This window comes from Copadichromis virginalis, linkage group LG15 (assembly GCF_057382275.1).
Source record: "Copadichromis virginalis isolate Kocher_CV1m ecotype Utaka linkage group LG15, C_Virginalis_male_GT1.1, whole genome shotgun sequence".
NCBI classification, from domain to species: Eukaryota; Metazoa; Chordata; class Actinopteri; order Cichliformes; family Cichlidae; genus Copadichromis; species Copadichromis virginalis.
In genome coordinates this window covers 38,602,705-38,621,962 of record NC_140632.1, presented here as the reverse complement: position 1 = coordinate 38,621,962, position 19,258 = coordinate 38,602,705, and the positions used below count along the sequence as shown (strand labels likewise).

General features: G+C 37.2%; 1 protein-coding gene across 2 annotated transcripts; it reads right to left on the bottom strand.

Moving 5' to 3' along the window:
• Window positions 1–6,082: 6,082 nt before the first annotated feature.
• On the bottom strand, window positions 6,083–9,579 carry LOC146692987 (uncharacterized). Of its 2 annotated transcripts, none has more exons than XM_085433285.1 (6): window positions 9,343–9,579; window positions 7,971–8,622; window positions 7,799–7,859; window positions 7,625–7,705; window positions 6,293–7,541; window positions 6,083–6,190 (listed from the first exon to the last, which is right to left on the bottom strand). In XM_085433285.1, exons 1-2 carry the CDS (start codon window positions 9,416–9,418, stop codon window positions 8,015–8,017), a joined length of 684 nt encoding a protein of 227 aa, XP_085289411.1. In that variant the 5' UTR covers window positions 9,419–9,579; the 3' UTR covers window positions 6,083–6,190; window positions 6,293–7,541; window positions 7,625–7,705; window positions 7,799–7,859; window positions 7,971–8,014. The 2 variants fall into 2 exon arrangements, with proteins under 2 accessions (XP_085289411.1, XP_085289412.1); XM_085433286.1 differs by lacking the exon at window positions 9,343–9,579 and adding an exon at window positions 8,939–9,027.
• Window positions 9,580–19,258: the final 9,679 nt, after the last annotated feature.

The following is a 19,258-nucleotide window of genomic DNA, read 5'->3' as shown; positions in this document are numbered from 1 at the left end:
TATGCTATATTATTTGATGCAATACCTACGGGTATTATAATGCTTTTTAAAGGTATTCAACCTTCCATATCATCTGTTTCTCTCCCCAACCCTTTAGATTCACACATAGGAAGAATCTGTCTAACAAACCACAGTAAAAGTAATAAGAATATCCGTGCTTTGTTCCAGACAGAATCTCTAACTATCCCACATGTGGTCTCTTATTGGAATTTCTTTGTCAGTGACATTAACTGGAAAAGAGTATGGACAATTCCTAACAAGTATCTGGTAACGAATAAAGTGAAGGAAGTCTCATTTAAAATATTGCATGAATTTTATCCTGCTAATCATTACATGACGAAGTTCAAAAGGGACATAAATGTGAACTGGATTTTGTGGAAGCCATCCTGAGACTGTGCAGCACCTCTGGATCTGTTCATACGCTAGAACATTTTGGAAAGACTTCAGTAGATTCATTGCTGGACATCTCTATAAAGACTTTACTGTGAAATGGGAAAATGTTGTATTTTGTTTCTTTTGAAGGCAAAAAAAGAAGATGCTTACTTTATAATAAACTTGTTAGTTATCTTAGCTAAATTTTATTTTCACAAATGCAAATACAGTAACAAAAAACCGACGTGACCAACAAACCTAATTTTAAACATTACTGTAATGATGTTTTATGTTACATAAAATTGATTAGTGGATCACTTAACAAAAAGGCTATGAAAACTATTACTATTTGTAGTAATTACAAATTATTTGAATGTTTGTAATTCTTTGTATTACACCCCCTGGCATGTGTTAATTTTGTTCTGATTGTATACATGTTCTGTATACTGTTTCTTAATAAAGTTTAATATTTGAAGAAAAAAAAAGGCTGCAGACCCCAAATCCGGTCATTGGTACTTCCTGGCTTGTGTAGTTACTACTTTTGCGAGTGTTTTGTATTTTGTACGTTTTGTATTTTGCACGTGTTTTGTATTTTGTACGTGTTTTGTATTTTGCATGTGTTTTGTATTTTGTACGTGTTTTGGATTTTGCATGTGTTTTGTATTTTGTATGTGTTTTGGAGTTTTCATGTGTTTTGTATTTTGTACGTGTTTTGGAGTTTGCACGTGTTTTGTATTTTGTACGTGTTTTGTATTTTGCATGTGTTTTGTATTTTGTACGTGTTTTGTATTTTGCATGTGTTTTGTATTTTGTAAGTGTTTTGGAGCTTGCATGTGTTTTGGATTTTGCATGTGTTTTGGATTTTGTAAGTGTTTTGGAGTTTGTACGTGCTTTGTCTCTAGGGGCATGAAACATCTCATCCTAAATGTTAACACTCATGAAGTCCTACTTCCAAACAATAAAAGACAAAAATCTAAGTTGTATTTGTTTGCTAGCACTCTGACATATTAGCCTGCTGTACTCACCATAGCGTTGATCTAACACCTCCTCAATGAAAAGGGAGAGCAGGTGCATCTCGCGACTCAAGTTTGAAGAAGTCATTTTGCAAATCCTTCTTGAAGATTTTCAAACGTTAGCTGTAGTTTGAAAAATCCGAGTTTTCACAGCACTAGTGGGAAAAAGCTCCTGTTTGCGCTCAAACGTGAAACCCGAATTTCACTTTTGCCTCCTGCTTTTATACCTGCACTCAAACACGTCATCATCACCATGACACCCAGTGTCACCGAAAATCAATTTTATTTATTTAAAATAAAGCTCATCTAATTATCATAGTTTTTAAAAAATATATATATATATTTCTCATTTTATTTTACTGTTTTATTCATCCTTTTTAAAAAATATATTGCCAAACTTTGTCGTTTTAATTCTTTAAAAAATCATTAATTCACCAGTTTACAAAAATGAAGATCGATATCTGAAATTTAAATGAATAAATAAATAATTACAATTGATAATGGGTTTTTAGCATTAAAGAATAGTTTTTCAATGCGCTTTAAATGTTATCAGAGCCGATGTTGTGCCAAAAAGTGATCGCAGTCCAAAAAGTGATTTACGGTATTGAAACGTTTGTTTGTGTCATGACATTTGTAAATTCAATTCAATTCAATTCAATTTTATTTATATAGCGCCAAATCACAACAAAAGTCGCCTCAAGGCGCTTCATAGATACAGAGAAAAACCCAACAATCATACGACCCCCTATGAGCAAGCACTTTGGCGACAGTGGGAAGGAAAAACTCCCTTTTAACAGGAAGAAACCTCCGGCAGAACCAGGCTCAGGGAGGGGCGGCCATCTGCTGCGACCGGTTGGGGTGAGAGAAGGAAGACAGGATAAAAGACATGCTGTGGAAGAGAGACAGAGGTTAATAACAGATATGATTCAATGCAGAGAGGTCTATTAATACATAGTGAGTGAGAAAGGTGACTGGAAAGGAAAAACTCAATGCATCATGGGAATCCCCCGGCAGCCTAAGTCTATTGCAGCATAACTAAGGGAGGATTCAGGATCACCTGGTCCAGCCCTAACTATATGCTTTAGCAAAAAGGAAAGTTTTAAGCCTAATCTTGAAAGTAGAGATAGTGTCTGTCTCCCGAATCCAAACTGGAAGCTGGTTCCACAGAAGAGGGGCCTGAAAACTGAAGGCTCTCCCTCCCATTCTACTTTTAAATACTCTAGGAACAACAAGTAGGCCTGCAGAGCGAGAGCGAAGTGCTCTAATAGGGTGATATGGTACTACAAGGTCATTAAGATAAGATGGGGCCTGATTATTTAAGACCTTGTATGTGAGGAGCAGGATTTTGAATTCAATTCTGGATTTAACAGGAAGCCAATGAAGGGAAGCCAAAACAGGAGAAATATGCTCTCTCTTTCTAGTCCCTGTCAGGACTCTTGCTGCAGCATTTTGGATTAGTTGAAGGCTTTTCAGTGAGTTTTTTGGACATCCTGATAATAATGAGTTACAGTAGTCCAGCCTGGAAGTAATAAATGCATGAACTAGTTTTTCAGCGTCACTCTGAGACAGGATATTTCTAATTTTAGAGATGTTGCGCAAATGGAAGAAAGCAGTCTTACATATTTGTTTAATATGTGCGTTGAAGGACATGTCCTGGTCAAAAATGACTCCAAGGTTCCTCACAGTGTTACTGGAGGCCAAGGTAATGCCATCCAGAGTAAGAATCTGGTTAGATACCATATTTCTAAGATTTTCAGGGCCGAGTACAATAACCTCAGTTTTATCTGAATTAAGAAGCAGAAAGTTAGCGGCCATCCAGGTCTTTATGTCTTTAAGACATTCCTGCAGTCTAACTAATTGGTGTGTGCTATCTGGCTTCATGGACAGATAGAGCTGGGTGTCATCGGCATAACAGTGAAAATGTATGCTATGTCTTCTAATGATGCTGCCTAAGGGAAGCATGTATAATGTAAACAGAATTGGTCCTAGCACTGAACCCTGTGGAACTCCATAATTAACCTCAGTGTGTGAAGAGGACTCTCCATTTACATGCACAAATTGGAGTCTATTAGATAGATATGATACAAACCACTGCAGCACAGTACCTGTAATACCTACAGCATGTTCTAATCGCTCTAATAGGATATTATGGTCAACAGTATCGAACGCTGCACTGAGGTCTAGCAGGACAAGCACAGAGATGAGTCCACTGTCAGAGGCCATAAGAAGATCATTTGTAACCTTCACTAAAGCTGTTTCTGTGCTGTGCTGAACTCTGAAACCTGACTGAAACTCTTCAAATAAACCATTCCTCTGCAGATGATCTGTTAGCTGTTTGACAACTACTCTTTCAAGGATTTTTGATATGAAAGGAAACAGTTGATGTTTAAGGTGCAGTTCATGTGGAAGCCAGAGGAGGGTGGTGTTGTGCGCACAATACAAAGTGATGGCGAAACCTAAAAGACGGTGTCATGTCTGCTCCCTGAAGCAATCTCATAACAGTTTCAATCTATTTCAAGCCAGTTAGCACATTTCTGTTATGAAGTGCAATCATTTTTTGGCAGTAAACTTAAATCCTTTTATTATGAATATCACATTCTCAGATTTTCAAGAGAGACCAGACCAATAGGGCAGCAGAAATCACAAAAATAGATAAATAACAGTTTTATAAAGATTAAAACAGTAAAAAAAAGACTGGAATGATTATGATGTATAACACAGAATATGTACAATAGCAGAGTTATAAACACACCTAGAACACACGTGATACTTTTATTTCATCTATAACCTCTGTGCAAATTTTGTTGACTGCAAAGTGTTTATGAATATGTTTTTAAAAGCTGGTTATCTGACTGTCAGTTAATAGCAATTAAAAAGAAAGCTGATTTTTATTTAAAAAACCCTGAAAACATCACACCTCTGAAGTAACACATTGTGATTCATGTACAAACAATACACAATTATTGTAGATTCTTCAAAGCCTCCTAAAAGTGGTACTTCTTACACACACACACACACACACACACACACACACACACTCAGCTCATTACAAGTGTTTAAAAGTTTGAGTTGTCTGAAAAACTAAACCACCTTCTCCTTCACTCCTCCACCTTGCTGTCCTCTGTGCTCTCTCTCCTCCATCTCCAGGGAACAAATCAGAGTCTGAGCACCAAACCTGTGGACTGTTAATCTGCAGATAAGAAGGAAAACACACAGAATTCTCATGTTTGCCATTTTTCATACCGTATTATTATAGTATATTAGTGTAAAGTGAAGTGTGCATGTTAGTCCCCGTAGGGAAATAGTTCCTCTGCCTTTAACCCATTCACCCAGTGAAGCAGTGGGCAGCCACCAATGCAGTGCCCAGGGAGCAGTGTGTAGGGACGGTACCTTGCTCAGGGGTACCTCAGGGTAGCCGTTCAGTGGAGTCAAACCACCGACCTTCCGATTATGGGGCCACCACTCTACCTACTGAGCTATCCCCGATAGCTTAGTTTACCAGTCCAACAGATTTATTTTCCCAAATGGATCATTACAGCTTTTGCCACACTGGTCCACTTGATTGTCAAAGTGTATTAGCTCTTTATTATTTCTTTCTTTTCTTTACCTTGAAATTATTACAATCAGAACGGACAGGACTGGGGATGGGAAAGAGAAAGATGAAGAAAAGAGAAGTTGGGAAGATGCTCAACAGAAGGAGATGGAAAGCAAAAAGATAGGAGAAGAGAGACACAGAGAGAGAAGACACTAAAAATCTGTTTGATCACCTGCTGGAAAAATAAAAACAAGCAAAAAGAGAAAAACACAGTAGCGAAACCACAGCAAAAACCAACATAAGCACAAGTTATAGTAAATAATAAATATCTCCACATCCCGGAAGGGCCTGATCGAGCCACAGGGGCCATAAACTGACAGTTTATTTATAACTAGAAATAATAAAGCAGTTGACGTGTTTCAGGCTGTGACTTTTAGTATCTGTTGGTACTTCATCACTTTGAATAAGTGTAAGTCAACACCAGGCCGCACTTTCAGTCTTTCCATTAAACAAATGACCAACAATCCATTGTTTTCACCATTAAACAATAAAATATGCTTCTTGACTCCTTGATGCAGGTGCCCACCTACGACCTGGTTTATTAATACTAAGCTAAAGAGGAAAGCAACTCACTGTAGTTCTCACAGCTCAGGACAAGCAGACACCTGATGTTGAGTGACTGAATGGAACTAAAACAAGAATTCATAATTATGTTTGTCTGCCATGAACACGTGATGATAAAACTCTGCATATGCAGTCAGGAGACTGATGACCTGTGAAATGAGCTGTTAGAAATGTGCAGATATGTGTAAACATTGATCAGCATTTAACATCCAGGATGGAGCAAAACTTCTGACCTGCATGTATGAGAACCTTTAATCACATCATCTTTGTAGTGAAATAGCTGATGACTCATTAAACGTTTCCATGTAATTTATCCACAGTGAAAAATATTCACTTTGCTGGATCTGAAAATCACGTGTTCATTTCATTAGACACTAGCAATACCATTAAACTGGACCTTATCATTATCATATAGCACTAAATGTGAGACTGTGTCATATAACAATCATATATATGTAATATGTGTTTGCCTGAATCTTCCAGCACAAACAGAAAGACGAGCTGTTGTCTGAGTATCAACACAAGTACACACCAGAAATCGTTCAGTAAAGACAAATTTAATAAATGAAAGCTGGTGAGAGGGCCTTTGATGTTTCTCTTTGGATCATCCTGTTGTTTGTCTCCCAGTGTCGTTACTGCTCCTCTCCTTTCAAAGACAAACACCAAATAACACCAAATGAGAGTGAATCACTTCAGAAACACTCCTGGTTATTGTGAGCAAACGTCATAACATGATGAATGTATTTACCATTTTACTGAGGGAAAATCTTCTGTGTGGAGTTTCTTCTCATCTTGGCTCTTTTTCCTGACATTTAGAAACAAGAGGCAGAAAAGAAAGAATAAAAGTTAAAACCTCAACAAGTTTTTTAATGTTTGGGATGTTTTAGAAACAACCTTAAACACTATTTACTACTTACCACTTTGTTCATTCTTGCTGACGTTCACTCTCCTCATCTTCTCTCTAAAGGACAAATGACAGAAAAGAGGGAATCAATTTAGTAACTTTATCAACCAGGTGAGCAGAATTTTAGATATTTATCAATATTCTGATTAAAAGCAGAGTGAATACTTATCTTTTTACGAGAAAGGGTTCAATCCGTCCTGTCTTAGGTCTTAATGTCACCTTGGCTCCTCTGTTTTCTCTGAAAAACAAAAGACAAATGGGAAGAAAAAAATTAGTAAATGATTTCAGCAACTAGAGGAAGTGTTCACTGAGGAGGAGCTGTCATAATAATATAAAATCAATATATACTTATCTTTTTTTTAATGACAGTTTAGGAGGAGCGAAGCCAGCGTTTACAGAGCACGCTGGCTTCGCTCCTCCCTCCGCTCCTCTCTGAAAGTTAACTGGATAAAGGATAATAACAATTAATAACATCATCAAAACAGACAAACCTGAAAGAATTGCTGATCAGAGCTGTGACAGAGTCACAGATTAGTTGGATGTATACTTATCTTTCACAATGAGAGCGTTTGCATAGACGTCTCTTCAGGTCTTTTTATTGTTTTCTTTCTGGAGAGGAAAGTGATAAGACTGATGAGGAAATACCAAATACAAAGACTGACAAAGGGAACTGAAAAAGTCTAACCAAAACCTATACTGGGGGAAAACTGTAGGAAACAGAACTACTGAGGCAAGGAAACACGAGGGGACGGAGACTAACACTCTGACAAGGGACAAAGGGAGACTGACACAATATTTACACACAGGAGGCTGATTATGGGAACTAAGGACACATAGAAACACAGCTGAACCGAATAAGAAATGAACAACAAGTCGAAACAAACTCTAATGACAGTTCAACCAGTTTCTAAACACAACAAATAACTTTCAGGATGTTTCAACAATGTGTAAAATGAGTTCTTATCTTTTTTTGTGAGAGGGCCTTCAATGTTTCTCTTTGGATCATCCTTCCATCCATTTCTTCTGCTTAACCATTGGAGCCATCCCAGCTGTTATGGGGCCAGAGGCGGGGGTATAACCTGGACAGGTCAGTCTAACACAGAGAAACAGACAACCATTCACACTCACATTCAACCTAACTGCATCTCTCTGGACTGTGGGATGAAGCTGGAGTACCTGGAGGGAACCACAAAGGCGCCAGGACTGTCTTGCTCTCAGATGACGCCCGTTCACGCTGCTCTGAAGACCCTCAGTTGTCTTTGGATCAAATAACACCAAATGAGAGTGAATCACTTCAGAAACACTCCTGGTTATTGTGAGCAAACGTCATAACAAGATGAATATATTCACCATTTTACTGAGGGAAAATCTTCTGTGTGGTGTTTCTTCGCAGCGTGACTCTTTTGCCTGACTTTTAGAAACAAGAGGCAGAAAAGAAAGAATAAAAGTTAAAACCTCGACGATTTTCAAATATTTTAGGACATTCTTTTAGAAACAACCTTAAGCACTATTTACTACTTACCACTTTGTTCAGGCTTGCTGACGTTCGACATGCTTCACTGTATATTATAATCTCAAGCGCTTCCTTGCTTGAGTCGGGCTCCGGATGCTGCTCTCTTCCTCCGCCTTCCTCTTAGCACGCTTTGCCGACATATTTAGAAAACGGCAGAGCACCGAAGTGAGAACTCTGCCGTCCGCGCTGTAGTCTGTTACTCTCCAGCGGTTCTTCATCTCAGTGTCCTCTGTTTGGTAAACAGTGGAGATGACTCTGGTGACGGGGAGGCCGTCGACAGTCAGGGTGCGGACACAGTTCCTCCGATCTGCCTTCAGCACAGCAAGATCTGCTTTCTCTGGAAGAACTGGAGTCAGGAAGCGTGGATGAGAGCTGGAGCCCGCAGGCGGCAGCATCATGCCAGCTGGTGAGTCCGTAGGAGGAGAAGGAGTGGTGTTCTCTCTCTGGCTCTGCCTCACATTGACAAATGGTGTCGTCACCAGGTCCCGGTGGAACCATCCTTTAAAAGGTATGCAAGGAAAGTCCTTGGACCCAGTCACCAGGTTATGGTAAAGAGTGAGGACCAGGTGAGGCATGGAGTTCAGATGCCTCCTGCTCAGTTCACGGTTCCTCAAGTTAGTGACGACCATCTGAGGTGCAGTGACTGGACTCACCAGATCAGCTACGAGAAAGCAAAGCGTGCGTCTACGTTAATCATGTGATCACACAAATTAAAGCCTGAATTTAAATTGTCCAGACATGGCTTTACATCATCATAAGCTCTTCCACACACAAACAGTAAGAAGCTCCCAGCAGAACTCATTGTTTATGAAAGCCTTCACATTTTTCACCTGGTAAAAGTTTTCATGTGTGTAAGGCTGCGTGGATTTTCACTGAGGTTTTAATACGCATTCACATTAAGGAGTAATATCTTCATATTAGTTGAGCATCGATATTTTGAGGATAAAGCAGCTACATTTAGGTGAGAAACCTCCCACCTCCTTATTGCAGGCACACACTGTTTCAATCTCAAACTCATCCTGCGACTCTGTGAACTTTTAAAACTCCAGCTTCTCCAGCTTTACACATTCACAATCTATGAAACTTTCACGTATAACTCAGCGCCAGCGGCCCAAACATGTCAACTCAAACCCTCTACATGCAAAAACGGCCGCGCGCTGACGTCAGCGTCCTCCAACGCCTTAAGTCGTTAGCAATTAAAAAAAAACATGGCGCCATCTTTATAGCGTACTGGCACATGTTAAAATTGATGTTACTCAAGTATGAAACATCTCATCCTAAATGTTAACACTCATGAAGTCCTACTTCCAAACAATAAAAGACAAAAATCTAAGTTGTATTTGTTTGCTAGCACTCTGACATATTAGCCTGCTGTACTCACCATAGCGTTGATCTAACACCTCCTCAATGAAAAGGGAGAGCAGGTGCGTCTCGCGACTCAAGTTTGAAGAAGTCATTTTGCAAATCCTTCTTGAAGATTTTCAAACGTTAGCTGTAGCTTGAAAAATCCGAGTTTTCACAGCACTAGTGGGAAAAAGCTCCTGTTTGCGCTCAAACGTGAAACCCGAATTCCACTTTTTCCTCCTGCTTTTATACCTGCACTCAAACACGTCATCATCACCATGACACCCAGGGTCACCGAAAATCAATTTTATTTATTTAAAATAAAGTTCGTCTAATTATCATAGTTTTTAAAATATATATATATTTCTCATTTTATTTTACTGCTTTATTCATCCTTTTTAAAAAAAATATATTGCCAAACTTTGTCGTTTTAATTCTTTAAAAAATCATTAATTCACCAGTTTACAAAAATGAAGATCGATATCTGAAATTTAAATTAATAAATAAATAATTACAATTGATAATGGGTTTTTAGCATTAAAGAATGGTTTTTCAGTGCGCTTTAAATGTTATCAGAGCCGATGTTGTGCCAAAAAGTGATCGCAGTCCAAAAAGTGATTTACGGTATTGAAACGTTTGTTTGTGTCATGACATTTGTAAACAGTTGATGTTTAAGGTGCAGTTCATGTGGAAGCCAGAGGAGGGTGGTGTTGTGCGCATAATACAAAGTGATGGCGAAACCTAAAAGACGGTGTCATGTCTGCTCCCTGAAGCAATCTCATAACAGTTTCAATCTATTTCAAGCCAGTTAGCACATTTCTGTTATGAAGTGCAATCATTTTTTGGCAGTAAACTTAAATCCTTTTATTATGAATATCACATTCTCAGATTTTCAAGAGAGACCAGACCAATAGGGCAGCAGAAATCACAAAAATAAATAAATAAATAACAGTTTTATAAAGATTAAAACAGTTAAAAAATGACTGGAATGATTATGATGTATAACACAGAATATGTACAATAACAGAGTTATAAACACACCTAGAACACACGTGATACTTTTATTTCATCTATAACCTCTGTGCAAATTTTGTTGACTGCAAAGTGTTTATGAATATGTTTTTAAAAGCTGGTTATCTGACTGTCAGTTAATAGCAATTAAAAAGAAAGCTGATTTTTATTTAAAAAACCCTGAAAACATCACACATGTACAAACAACACACAATTATTGTAGATTCTTCAAAGCCTCCTTATATTCAACACTTGGGTAGGTGGTGTTATACATGCCCTCACAGCACCGGCACATCAGTCCTCCTGTTTTCACCTTGTCACCTTCATTAAGCTGCTCTCTTACTACAGAAGGCCCACCGCATGCATGGGGGGGAGAGGGGGGGAGAGAGGGGGGGGATACCGTGGGCCAGGGCTGTGGCATCTAATGTCTGGTTGTCAGTGTCCTTTGGAAAAGCAAGTGATTGTCCTCAAATCAGATGTCCCAGCAGATTGATCTAGTTTGCCATGCTGGCAAAAGACCAATACACCAAGACAAACAGCCATTTATGCTTTTTACACAGACAGCCCATTTTTTTTCTATTTAACTAGAAGAATTGTTGTACCACACATTAAAGTTTCAAATCAGTGAAAAAGCAATCGTGCCAAAGAAATGTCATGTGTTTGTTTAAGATGACTGCAATTATGGTATTAACAGAAAACACACATCTCTGTCTCTTTTCTTTTCTGTTTAGTGTTTCACTTACCTTCTAAACTCAACAAGTACTTGCACAATCCTGAGGTTTTTAGAAAAGAACATCTCAGATTAAATAAGGAGGAGATACAGACGTTAAAACTAACCTTTATTACTATGATACAAAACAATATTAATGAAGTTGTTAAAAGTGGTACTTCTTACTTACACACACACACACACACACACACACACGGCTCATTACAAGTGTTTAAAAGTTTGAGTTGTCTGAAAAACTAAAGAAAGAAAAAGACAAAAATGTTACAATACAAAAGTTGGAACTTTATTAACACACAGAACTACAAACTGATGGGTTGATAAATATCAAGAAGACAGTACATTTCACATAAAGACTGTGCATCATTTTAAGATGAAAAAATGCAATATGGGGTCAGCCAGAGGATTAATAATCAAAACTAAGGGATTCTGATATTAATACTGCACCGCCTCCAATCTCACTATAAGTTACATCTGTTGAACTGACTTCTTGCTAGCATTTCCAATGAAGTCAAGATGAAAAAAATAAAACCTAAAAACAGAGGGTCCAATACATTTAACAGGAATTTGTCAAAAAGAACAACAAAAGTACTGACTGTTAATTTTTTATTTTTGACCCTGTAACTCAGTTATTAGTTTGAAAATAAACGTTTGTATGTCTTCAAAAAATACTGTAAAGCTTTTGACTCTTAGGGAGTCAGGAGCTACATGACAGATGTTATTTTGAATGACTTGGATATTTGCTGTTTACCAACCGTAAGTCTGCACAACAGAAATATTGTTCTGAAACACATTAAAATACACAAGTGAAAGATGATATCTGTAATTAGAGCTGCCACGATTAGTCGAAGACTCACGATTTGTTATTTTATTTTTTTTAAACTTTATTTATCACATTTTAAACATACAGTCAAGTAAAACAGGGATCACATAAAAGATGACATTGTGGTAGTACAATGAGGAACAGAAAGAGTGACAAGGACAGTGAGACAAAAGTGAGTACAAAAAATAAAATAAATTAAGGGGAACATAAATAAACAAAAGTTTGCAAGAGCCAAAATCAAGTTAGCAGTTTCAATCGGTTATAGATGTTAACAGTCTTGAGAGCCTTAGTGTTTTTTGATGAGGAGATTGTCCTTATATATTGTGCAAGTTCCATTTTTAATACAAGAAGTTCAGGCTTTCTGCCGAGGACTTTGCTTTTGTGTATATGAAATTTTGCCAAAAATAAAACCAAATTTATAAAGAAGAAAGCATCATTGTCCTTGTCTTTAAAATTATAATAGCCAAAGATAACATCCTTATAGTATAGTTGAAGATTAGGGAGAACAAAGTCAGTAATAAACTTGTGGAAATCCTTCCAGAATTTACACGTAAATTTACATGACCAAAACAGATGAGAAACTGTTTCAGGTTGCTCTTGACAGAAGGTACAATGTACATTTATTTCAGCCATAAATTTGGACAAATATTGTTTGGTAGGGTAAAACTTATGAATCGACTTAAAGGAAATCTCTTTAATTTTGTTTGTTAAGAAAAACCTTTGTGGTCAAGTCCAAACTTTTTTCCATTCAATATCTGTTACAAAATTGGCCCAATAAAATATGGCTGATGGAACAGAGACCATTGCATCCTGAAAGAGAGATCTTATTTTGGTATTTATAGACTTATGAGAGGAAAAGCAAACATTGCCAAGAGAAGAATGTAACACATCCGGGGGAGTGACCTGTAGTGGAGCACTGTGGGAGCATCTGTGTAACATGGACAGACCAGATGGGATGGCATCGAACACTATTGAGAATTCTTTAGGCGTTATCGGTACATCTCCTGAGGAACTCAGAGTAATTATATAAGAGTCCATCTTCTCTATATAACTGACTAACCAAGATTATTCCATTATTAAACCAGTTATTTTAAAAAAAGAGTTTTATTTTTATAAATAATATTGCAGTTATTCCAAATAAAACAGTTTTGTGGAGAGAAATTGTGTTTGTAAATCAGCGCCCATGCCAAAAGAATTTGTTGATGAAAGTGAGAAAGTTTCAGTGGTATTTTTGGAATACTGTAATTGCAGAGCAGTAGGAAGTTAAGGCCGTCTAAATTAGAGAACACATGATGTGAGATAAAGTTCCAGATAGAAGTGGGATTTCTTAAATACTTTTTAATCCAGTTTATTTTAAAGGTGTTGTTAAGAGCACCGAAATCAATAAAATTTTTACCTCCTTTATCATATGAATTTAAAGCTACTGATTTACGCAAGTAGTGAGTTTTATTTTTCCATAAAAAATTGTATAATAATTTGTTAATTGACTTACAGGTTGTATTATCAACATGTAGTGACTGGGCAGCATAGGTTAGACGGGAGATACCTTCAGCCTTCGATAGCAGAACTCTACCCTTCAATGACAGGTCTCGCTGTAGCCAATGATTAAAGATTTTTTGGGATTTATCTATAATAGGAATGAAGTTTGTGGAGCATCTGGATTGCTCATTTTTTATTATTTGAATTCCAAGGTATCTTACAGAGTTTCTTACAGGTATTCCATGAATTGAAGTTGCTAAACAACTTTTAACTGGTAAAAGTTCACATTTATGCAGGTTGAGTGAAAGTCCGGAGGCTTTAGAGAATGGCTGTATATTGTTAATGGCCACTGAAACTTGCGAGGCGTCTCTGAGGAAGAGAGCTGTATCGTCTGCCAGCTGACTTATGAGTATTTCTCTGTTAGCAATGACCAGGCCTTTTAAAGAACTGAGTTTAATGTGTGAATTAAGGAGTTGCACAGAAAGAAGGAATAAATATACGGATAGGGGGCAACCCTGCCTCACTCCACGCTTTAGAGAGAATCTTGGGGAAATACCAGTGGCAAGCTTTATGGAGCTGTTACTATTGGAATACAGTGTCCGAACGGCATTACAGAAGGACTGACCAAACCCAAATTTATTTAAAGCAGTAAAAATAAACTCATGCTCTAAGGAGTCGAACGCCTTGTAGAAATCTAAAAAAAGAATAAGACTATCATCCTGTACAAGTTCTGGGTAATCTATTATGTCTAAAATTAATCTTATGTTGTTTGAGATATGACGATTCTGCATGAAACCAGACTGACTCTCATCAATAACTTGATCTAATACAGGTTTCATTCTATTAGCCAGAATTTGTGCCAATATCTTATAATCATTATTCAGTAAAGAGATTGGTCGCCAATTGTCTAAGAGCAAAGGATCCTTTCCTGGTTTTGGAATGAGGGTGATCAAACCTTGACATAAAGTGGGAGGGAGTGCACCTCTATCCATACTTTCCTTAAAAACTTCTAAAAGAAACGGGGCTAAACTGTCAGCGAACTGTTTGTAAAACTCGGCAGTAAGGCCGTCAGTTCCAGGTGATTTGTTAATCTTTAGATGTTTTATAGCATCTGCAACCTCAATCAAAGAAATTGATCTGTCGCAAAGCTGACTATCCTCCTCATTCAGCTGAGTAATTTTGTCTAAAGAATTTTAAAAAAAGTCAGACAAGCTTCAGGGCAATAACTAGAAGAATAAAGTTTGCAATAAAAGTTTGAACAATATTTTGCTATGTGCTATTTGCTATGCTCATCTAACCTGTGCTGCAGGTCAACCAGTTCTATCTTATCAGATTCACTGAGGGTGTCTATTGGTTTGGAAGTAAGGCATGTGATCTTTTGTATCACTTGCGTCTCATCAGATCTTCTTTTTTTTGCTAAATCACTGCTATATTTTCTAAAGAATTTTCCAATTTCATATTTCAAAAGTTCCCAGTTACTACAAAATGTATTATTTGTGAGAGCTTTACTCCAATAAAGTTTAATGAATCTCTGAACTTCACAAATCACTTCTTTATGCTCAAGAATGGTACTATTTAACTTCCAGTAAGAGGTTTTAGTGATTAGGGAGGATGACAACGGGATCGATAAGCTAACCATTTTGTGGTCTGAGAGTGGTGTAGGATAAATATCCGTTTTAACTTTTTCTAAATCTTTTGAGATAAGCCAAAAATCGATACGTGAGTGTCTGGTTTGAGTCTTATTACACCATGTATAAGCTATCTGAGACGAATGAGAATCCCTCCAAGAATCGACTAAGTTGAATCTTTGTGCAAACAGTCTTATGAATGAGTTAGAGTCTGAACTTCTAGAAGGCCATCTGTCCAAATAGCTGTTAAACACTGTATTAAAGTCTCCACCAAAAACAATAAAAGAATTGGGATATTTAGATAACCAGCGCAGTAGGCGCTCCTCCAACCTATCAAAATATAGCTTATTCTCCCTCTGACAGTTAAAACCATACACACTGACTAAAATATAGATAGAGTGTGCAGCCTCAACTATTAGAAAAATGTAATGACCATCTTTATCTATGTCAGAATTCAAGATTTGACCATTAAATCTTCCTTTAAGTATGCAGACACCAGCAGCATGCTCTGTACCATGGGACATCCACAGATCATCTCCCCATTGCGATCTCCAAAATGTTTTTTCTTGTTCTGTTGAGTGAGACTCTTGTATAAAACAGAAATCTGAATTGAACTGCTTGCAAAACAAAAAAATAGCCTTACGTTTAACATTGTTTCTTAAACCTCTTGCATTTAAAGAAATAACAGACAGAGAAATAATGATAGTAACAAAAATTAAAAGTGACAAATAAGAAAAAGCTTAAACCAAGTAAATGAAGAACAGTTGAACCTGGTCACTTAAGAGAGTCCTATATAAGATGAGAACTGCAACCCCTGAGTTATGGAACGCCAGGACTGCCATAATGAATTAATTAAATACACCATTAAATAATTAATTAAATGTGGCAATAATTAATTAAAATTGGAATTAATTAATTAAATAAATCGTTATGACACATGTAATTAATTAATTATTGACACATTTAATTAATTATTTATGTATTTCAAATTTTAATTAATTATTGACATATTTAATTAATTATTTATGTATTTCACATTTTAATTAATTATTGCCACATTTAATTAATTAATTATTGCCACATTTAATTAATTATTTAATGGTGTATTTAATTAATTCATTATGGCAGTGCTGGCGTTCCATACTGAGTAAGGAAATTGTGAACTTGAATAATACTCGGCAGCTCGTGTGCTGACGAAGACCAGAGGGCGGGCTCACATTACACCGGTTTTAGAATCGCTGCACTGGCTCCCCGTGTGTTTCAGGATCGATTTTAAAGTTCTTTTATTGGTTTTTAAATGTCTTAATGGTCTTGGGCCTTCTTATCTCTCAGATCTGCTTTTACCATACGAACCCTCGCGGACCCTGAGGTCCTCTGGCACTGGCCTTTTGATTGTCCCTAAAGTCAGGACACATACTCACGGAGAGGCAGCTTTTCAGTGGTATGGTCCTCGTCTGTGGAACAGCCTGCCGGAGGAGCTCAGGGCCGCAGAGAACGTACATGTTTTTAAGAACAGGCTCAAGACCCACCTTTTTAATTTAGCTTTCACCTAACGTTTATTTATTTTATGCTTATTTATTCTATCCTGTTATTTTATTATTAATTCAGGTTTTACCTAATATTTATTGATTTTATTCTTATCCATTTTTTAATCTTCTTACTCTATTTATATTTATATTGTAACCCGTTCTTATTTATTTTATCATTTTACCCTGTATATAGCCTATTGTGGCATATCTCCAGTGTTTCCTCGGAGGGGGCTCTCTGCACCGGGGCTGTTATTGACCGTGACTGCTGGGTCTCTGGGGTCCTCTCAGCCTGGTTGGGGGGCTCCTTTGCCTCCCTCCGGCTGTGTGCCCAGCCCGGAGGCTGCGGTCTGTGACCGGCTCCCGGTGCAGACGGCTCTCTGTTATAATGTTTCCTCACTTGGCTCATGCGAGCCCAGCCCAATTTTTACTCTTTAAGTGTGCGCGTGTGTGTATGTGTATGTGGGTGGGGGTGGGGGGATATATGTGTATTGAGAGTGTGGGGAGTGAGTTGGAGGGTGGGGTGGGCTGCTTTTAACTATGTAAAGCACTTTGTGCTACATTTTTTCTGTATGAAAAGTGCTTTATAAATAAAGATTGATTGATTGAATAATAGGAATACAATAGCCTAAAACAATAAAACCAATGTGGTAAAAATAAATAAATAAAATAAATAAACGCTTCACATATGAGCATTGAAAGGGAGCTTAATAGAAATTTTCTTGCTCCATTTAAATAACTAATTATTCAAAAAAGAATAAAAGTAAAAAATAAAAAGAAGCTTATCCAGCTTGCTCATAACATTTTCAGTAAAAAATATTGCAGCCAAACTGAAGACCAATAAACTTATAACAAATAAACTGCATCAGTTTAACTCTGATCGTTTTATGAGTCCAACAACAAAAACAAACAAACAAAAAAAGAACGGCAGTGAAACCAAGTTAATCTTAAGATACTTCGGTTTTCACCTCAAAATACCTTGGATCAAATTATAGGGCTGGAAAAATCTCTTTTCCCTCCACGAACGCACGACCTCCTACGAAGAACGCCAGCTTGTTTTCGTTGCGCGCAGCTTCCACAGACGGCCAGAGTCTGTTTCTTCGGGCGCGGTCGTCAGGGGACAGATCTTCAGCCAGCTTTAGGTTGTTACCTTTCAGTAGGGTTGCCAACTCCCTGAAAAAAAAAATAAGGGACACCTAGTGGCCAGGGCCGGGCGACCCAATTGTCTTCACCCTTCCCTGTGTGGTGAATTTTTTTAGCTCTTTTTTTTGAGTGTGAATTTTTTTTTTTTTAACCATTTGACTTGAAGTTGATTTAAGTAGATGCATATTCTTTGTGATATGAACACATGGGAAACAAATGATCATTTATCCATTTATTTTTAACGCAAAATGACAACATTAACACAATAAAATAGGTCTCTTTCCTAAACGAAAGACTGGTACGCTTCACTTTTTGTGCAAAATGACAAAATTAACACAAGGAACTCTGTCCTGCTTAACCTAAAATTATATAAATTAATAGAAAACAATAGAAAGAAAAACATTCTTGTAACAGTGCACATTTAGTGCAATTAGAAAAGTGCAAAAAAAGTCTGTGGAACACCTGTAAACACAACATTTCTGCCTCAAAGGTATGGAACGCCAGGACTGCCATAATGAATTAATTAAATACACCATTAAATAATTAATTAAATGAGGCAATAATTAATTAAAATTGGAATTAATTAATTAAATAAATAGTTATGACACATGTAATTAATTAATTATTGACACATTTAATTAATTATTTATGTATTTCACATTTTAATTAATTATTGACACATTTAATTAATTAATTATTGACACATTTAATTAATTATTTATGTATTTCACATTTTAATTAATTATTGACACATTTAATTAATTATTGACACATTAAATTAATTATTTAATGATATATTTATTTATTTCATTTTGGCAGTCCTGACGCCTGGCTCTCATCATGAAATAATTTTATCTGTCAGCCTCACCCATCAAACTCAGGGGGCGGGGTTAACGCTGATCGAGTCAAAACCATTGCTTTGGCCTGGTGGCCATTGTTTCTAGCACACAACAACCTGCATGTGGAAGCTAACAGAACTGAACTTTGAAAAACCCTGTTTGTGTGTCACCAAATACCGTTTTAATATTTTTTTAGCCGAGAATGTAGTGGTTTAATCTTCATGTGTCTGGTCGGTTTGTCAAGATACAGCCTCTTTGCAAAAGTGCTTCGATGATTTCGGAGATGTCTGCCCAGTCTCACGGCAAAGCGTGGGATAGACCCGCTCGCCTCGCAAGCAATCCCACCGACAAAGCGCAGGCCCCGGTACACAGCTGTAGTAACCCCCGCTGACTTCTTTCACTGAGGTTATATTTATCGGTGTTTTATTTCCTGATGTTCTTATGTGTCCTACGTGTTTCAGTCGCCAATTCTGAATTATAACTAACATTAAAAACATGTTTAAGGAGGAGAGAGAGCAAATAAATCTGTTTAACATCTGATCTTTGGGTTTTTGTTCAGTAATCAGCGTGACCTGTGTATAAACGCATAAAAGAGATAACGTTGCTGTTTCCGTCATGTAGTAACTGCTGGCTTTAACTGTACAAAGGTTGTTCGACACTATGAAACACATACAGACTTCATGATGTTCGGCTAATATTTTTATTGTGAATATTAATCATGCTGACCTCGCTCTGTACACCACGCAGCGAGGTCAGCATATCCACGATATCCTCAGC

Bases quoted from the DNA above. Each gene is read 5' to 3' on its own strand.
- LOC146692987 (XM_085433285.1), bottom strand. From the start codon at position 9,418: ATGACTTCTTCAAACTTGAGTCGCGAGACGCACCTGCTCTCCCTTTTC. The intron at 8,623-9,342 runs GTGAGTACAGCA...GCTTTCTCGTAG, and splicing joins GGTGTTAGATCAACGCTATG to CTGATCTGGTGAGTCCAGTC.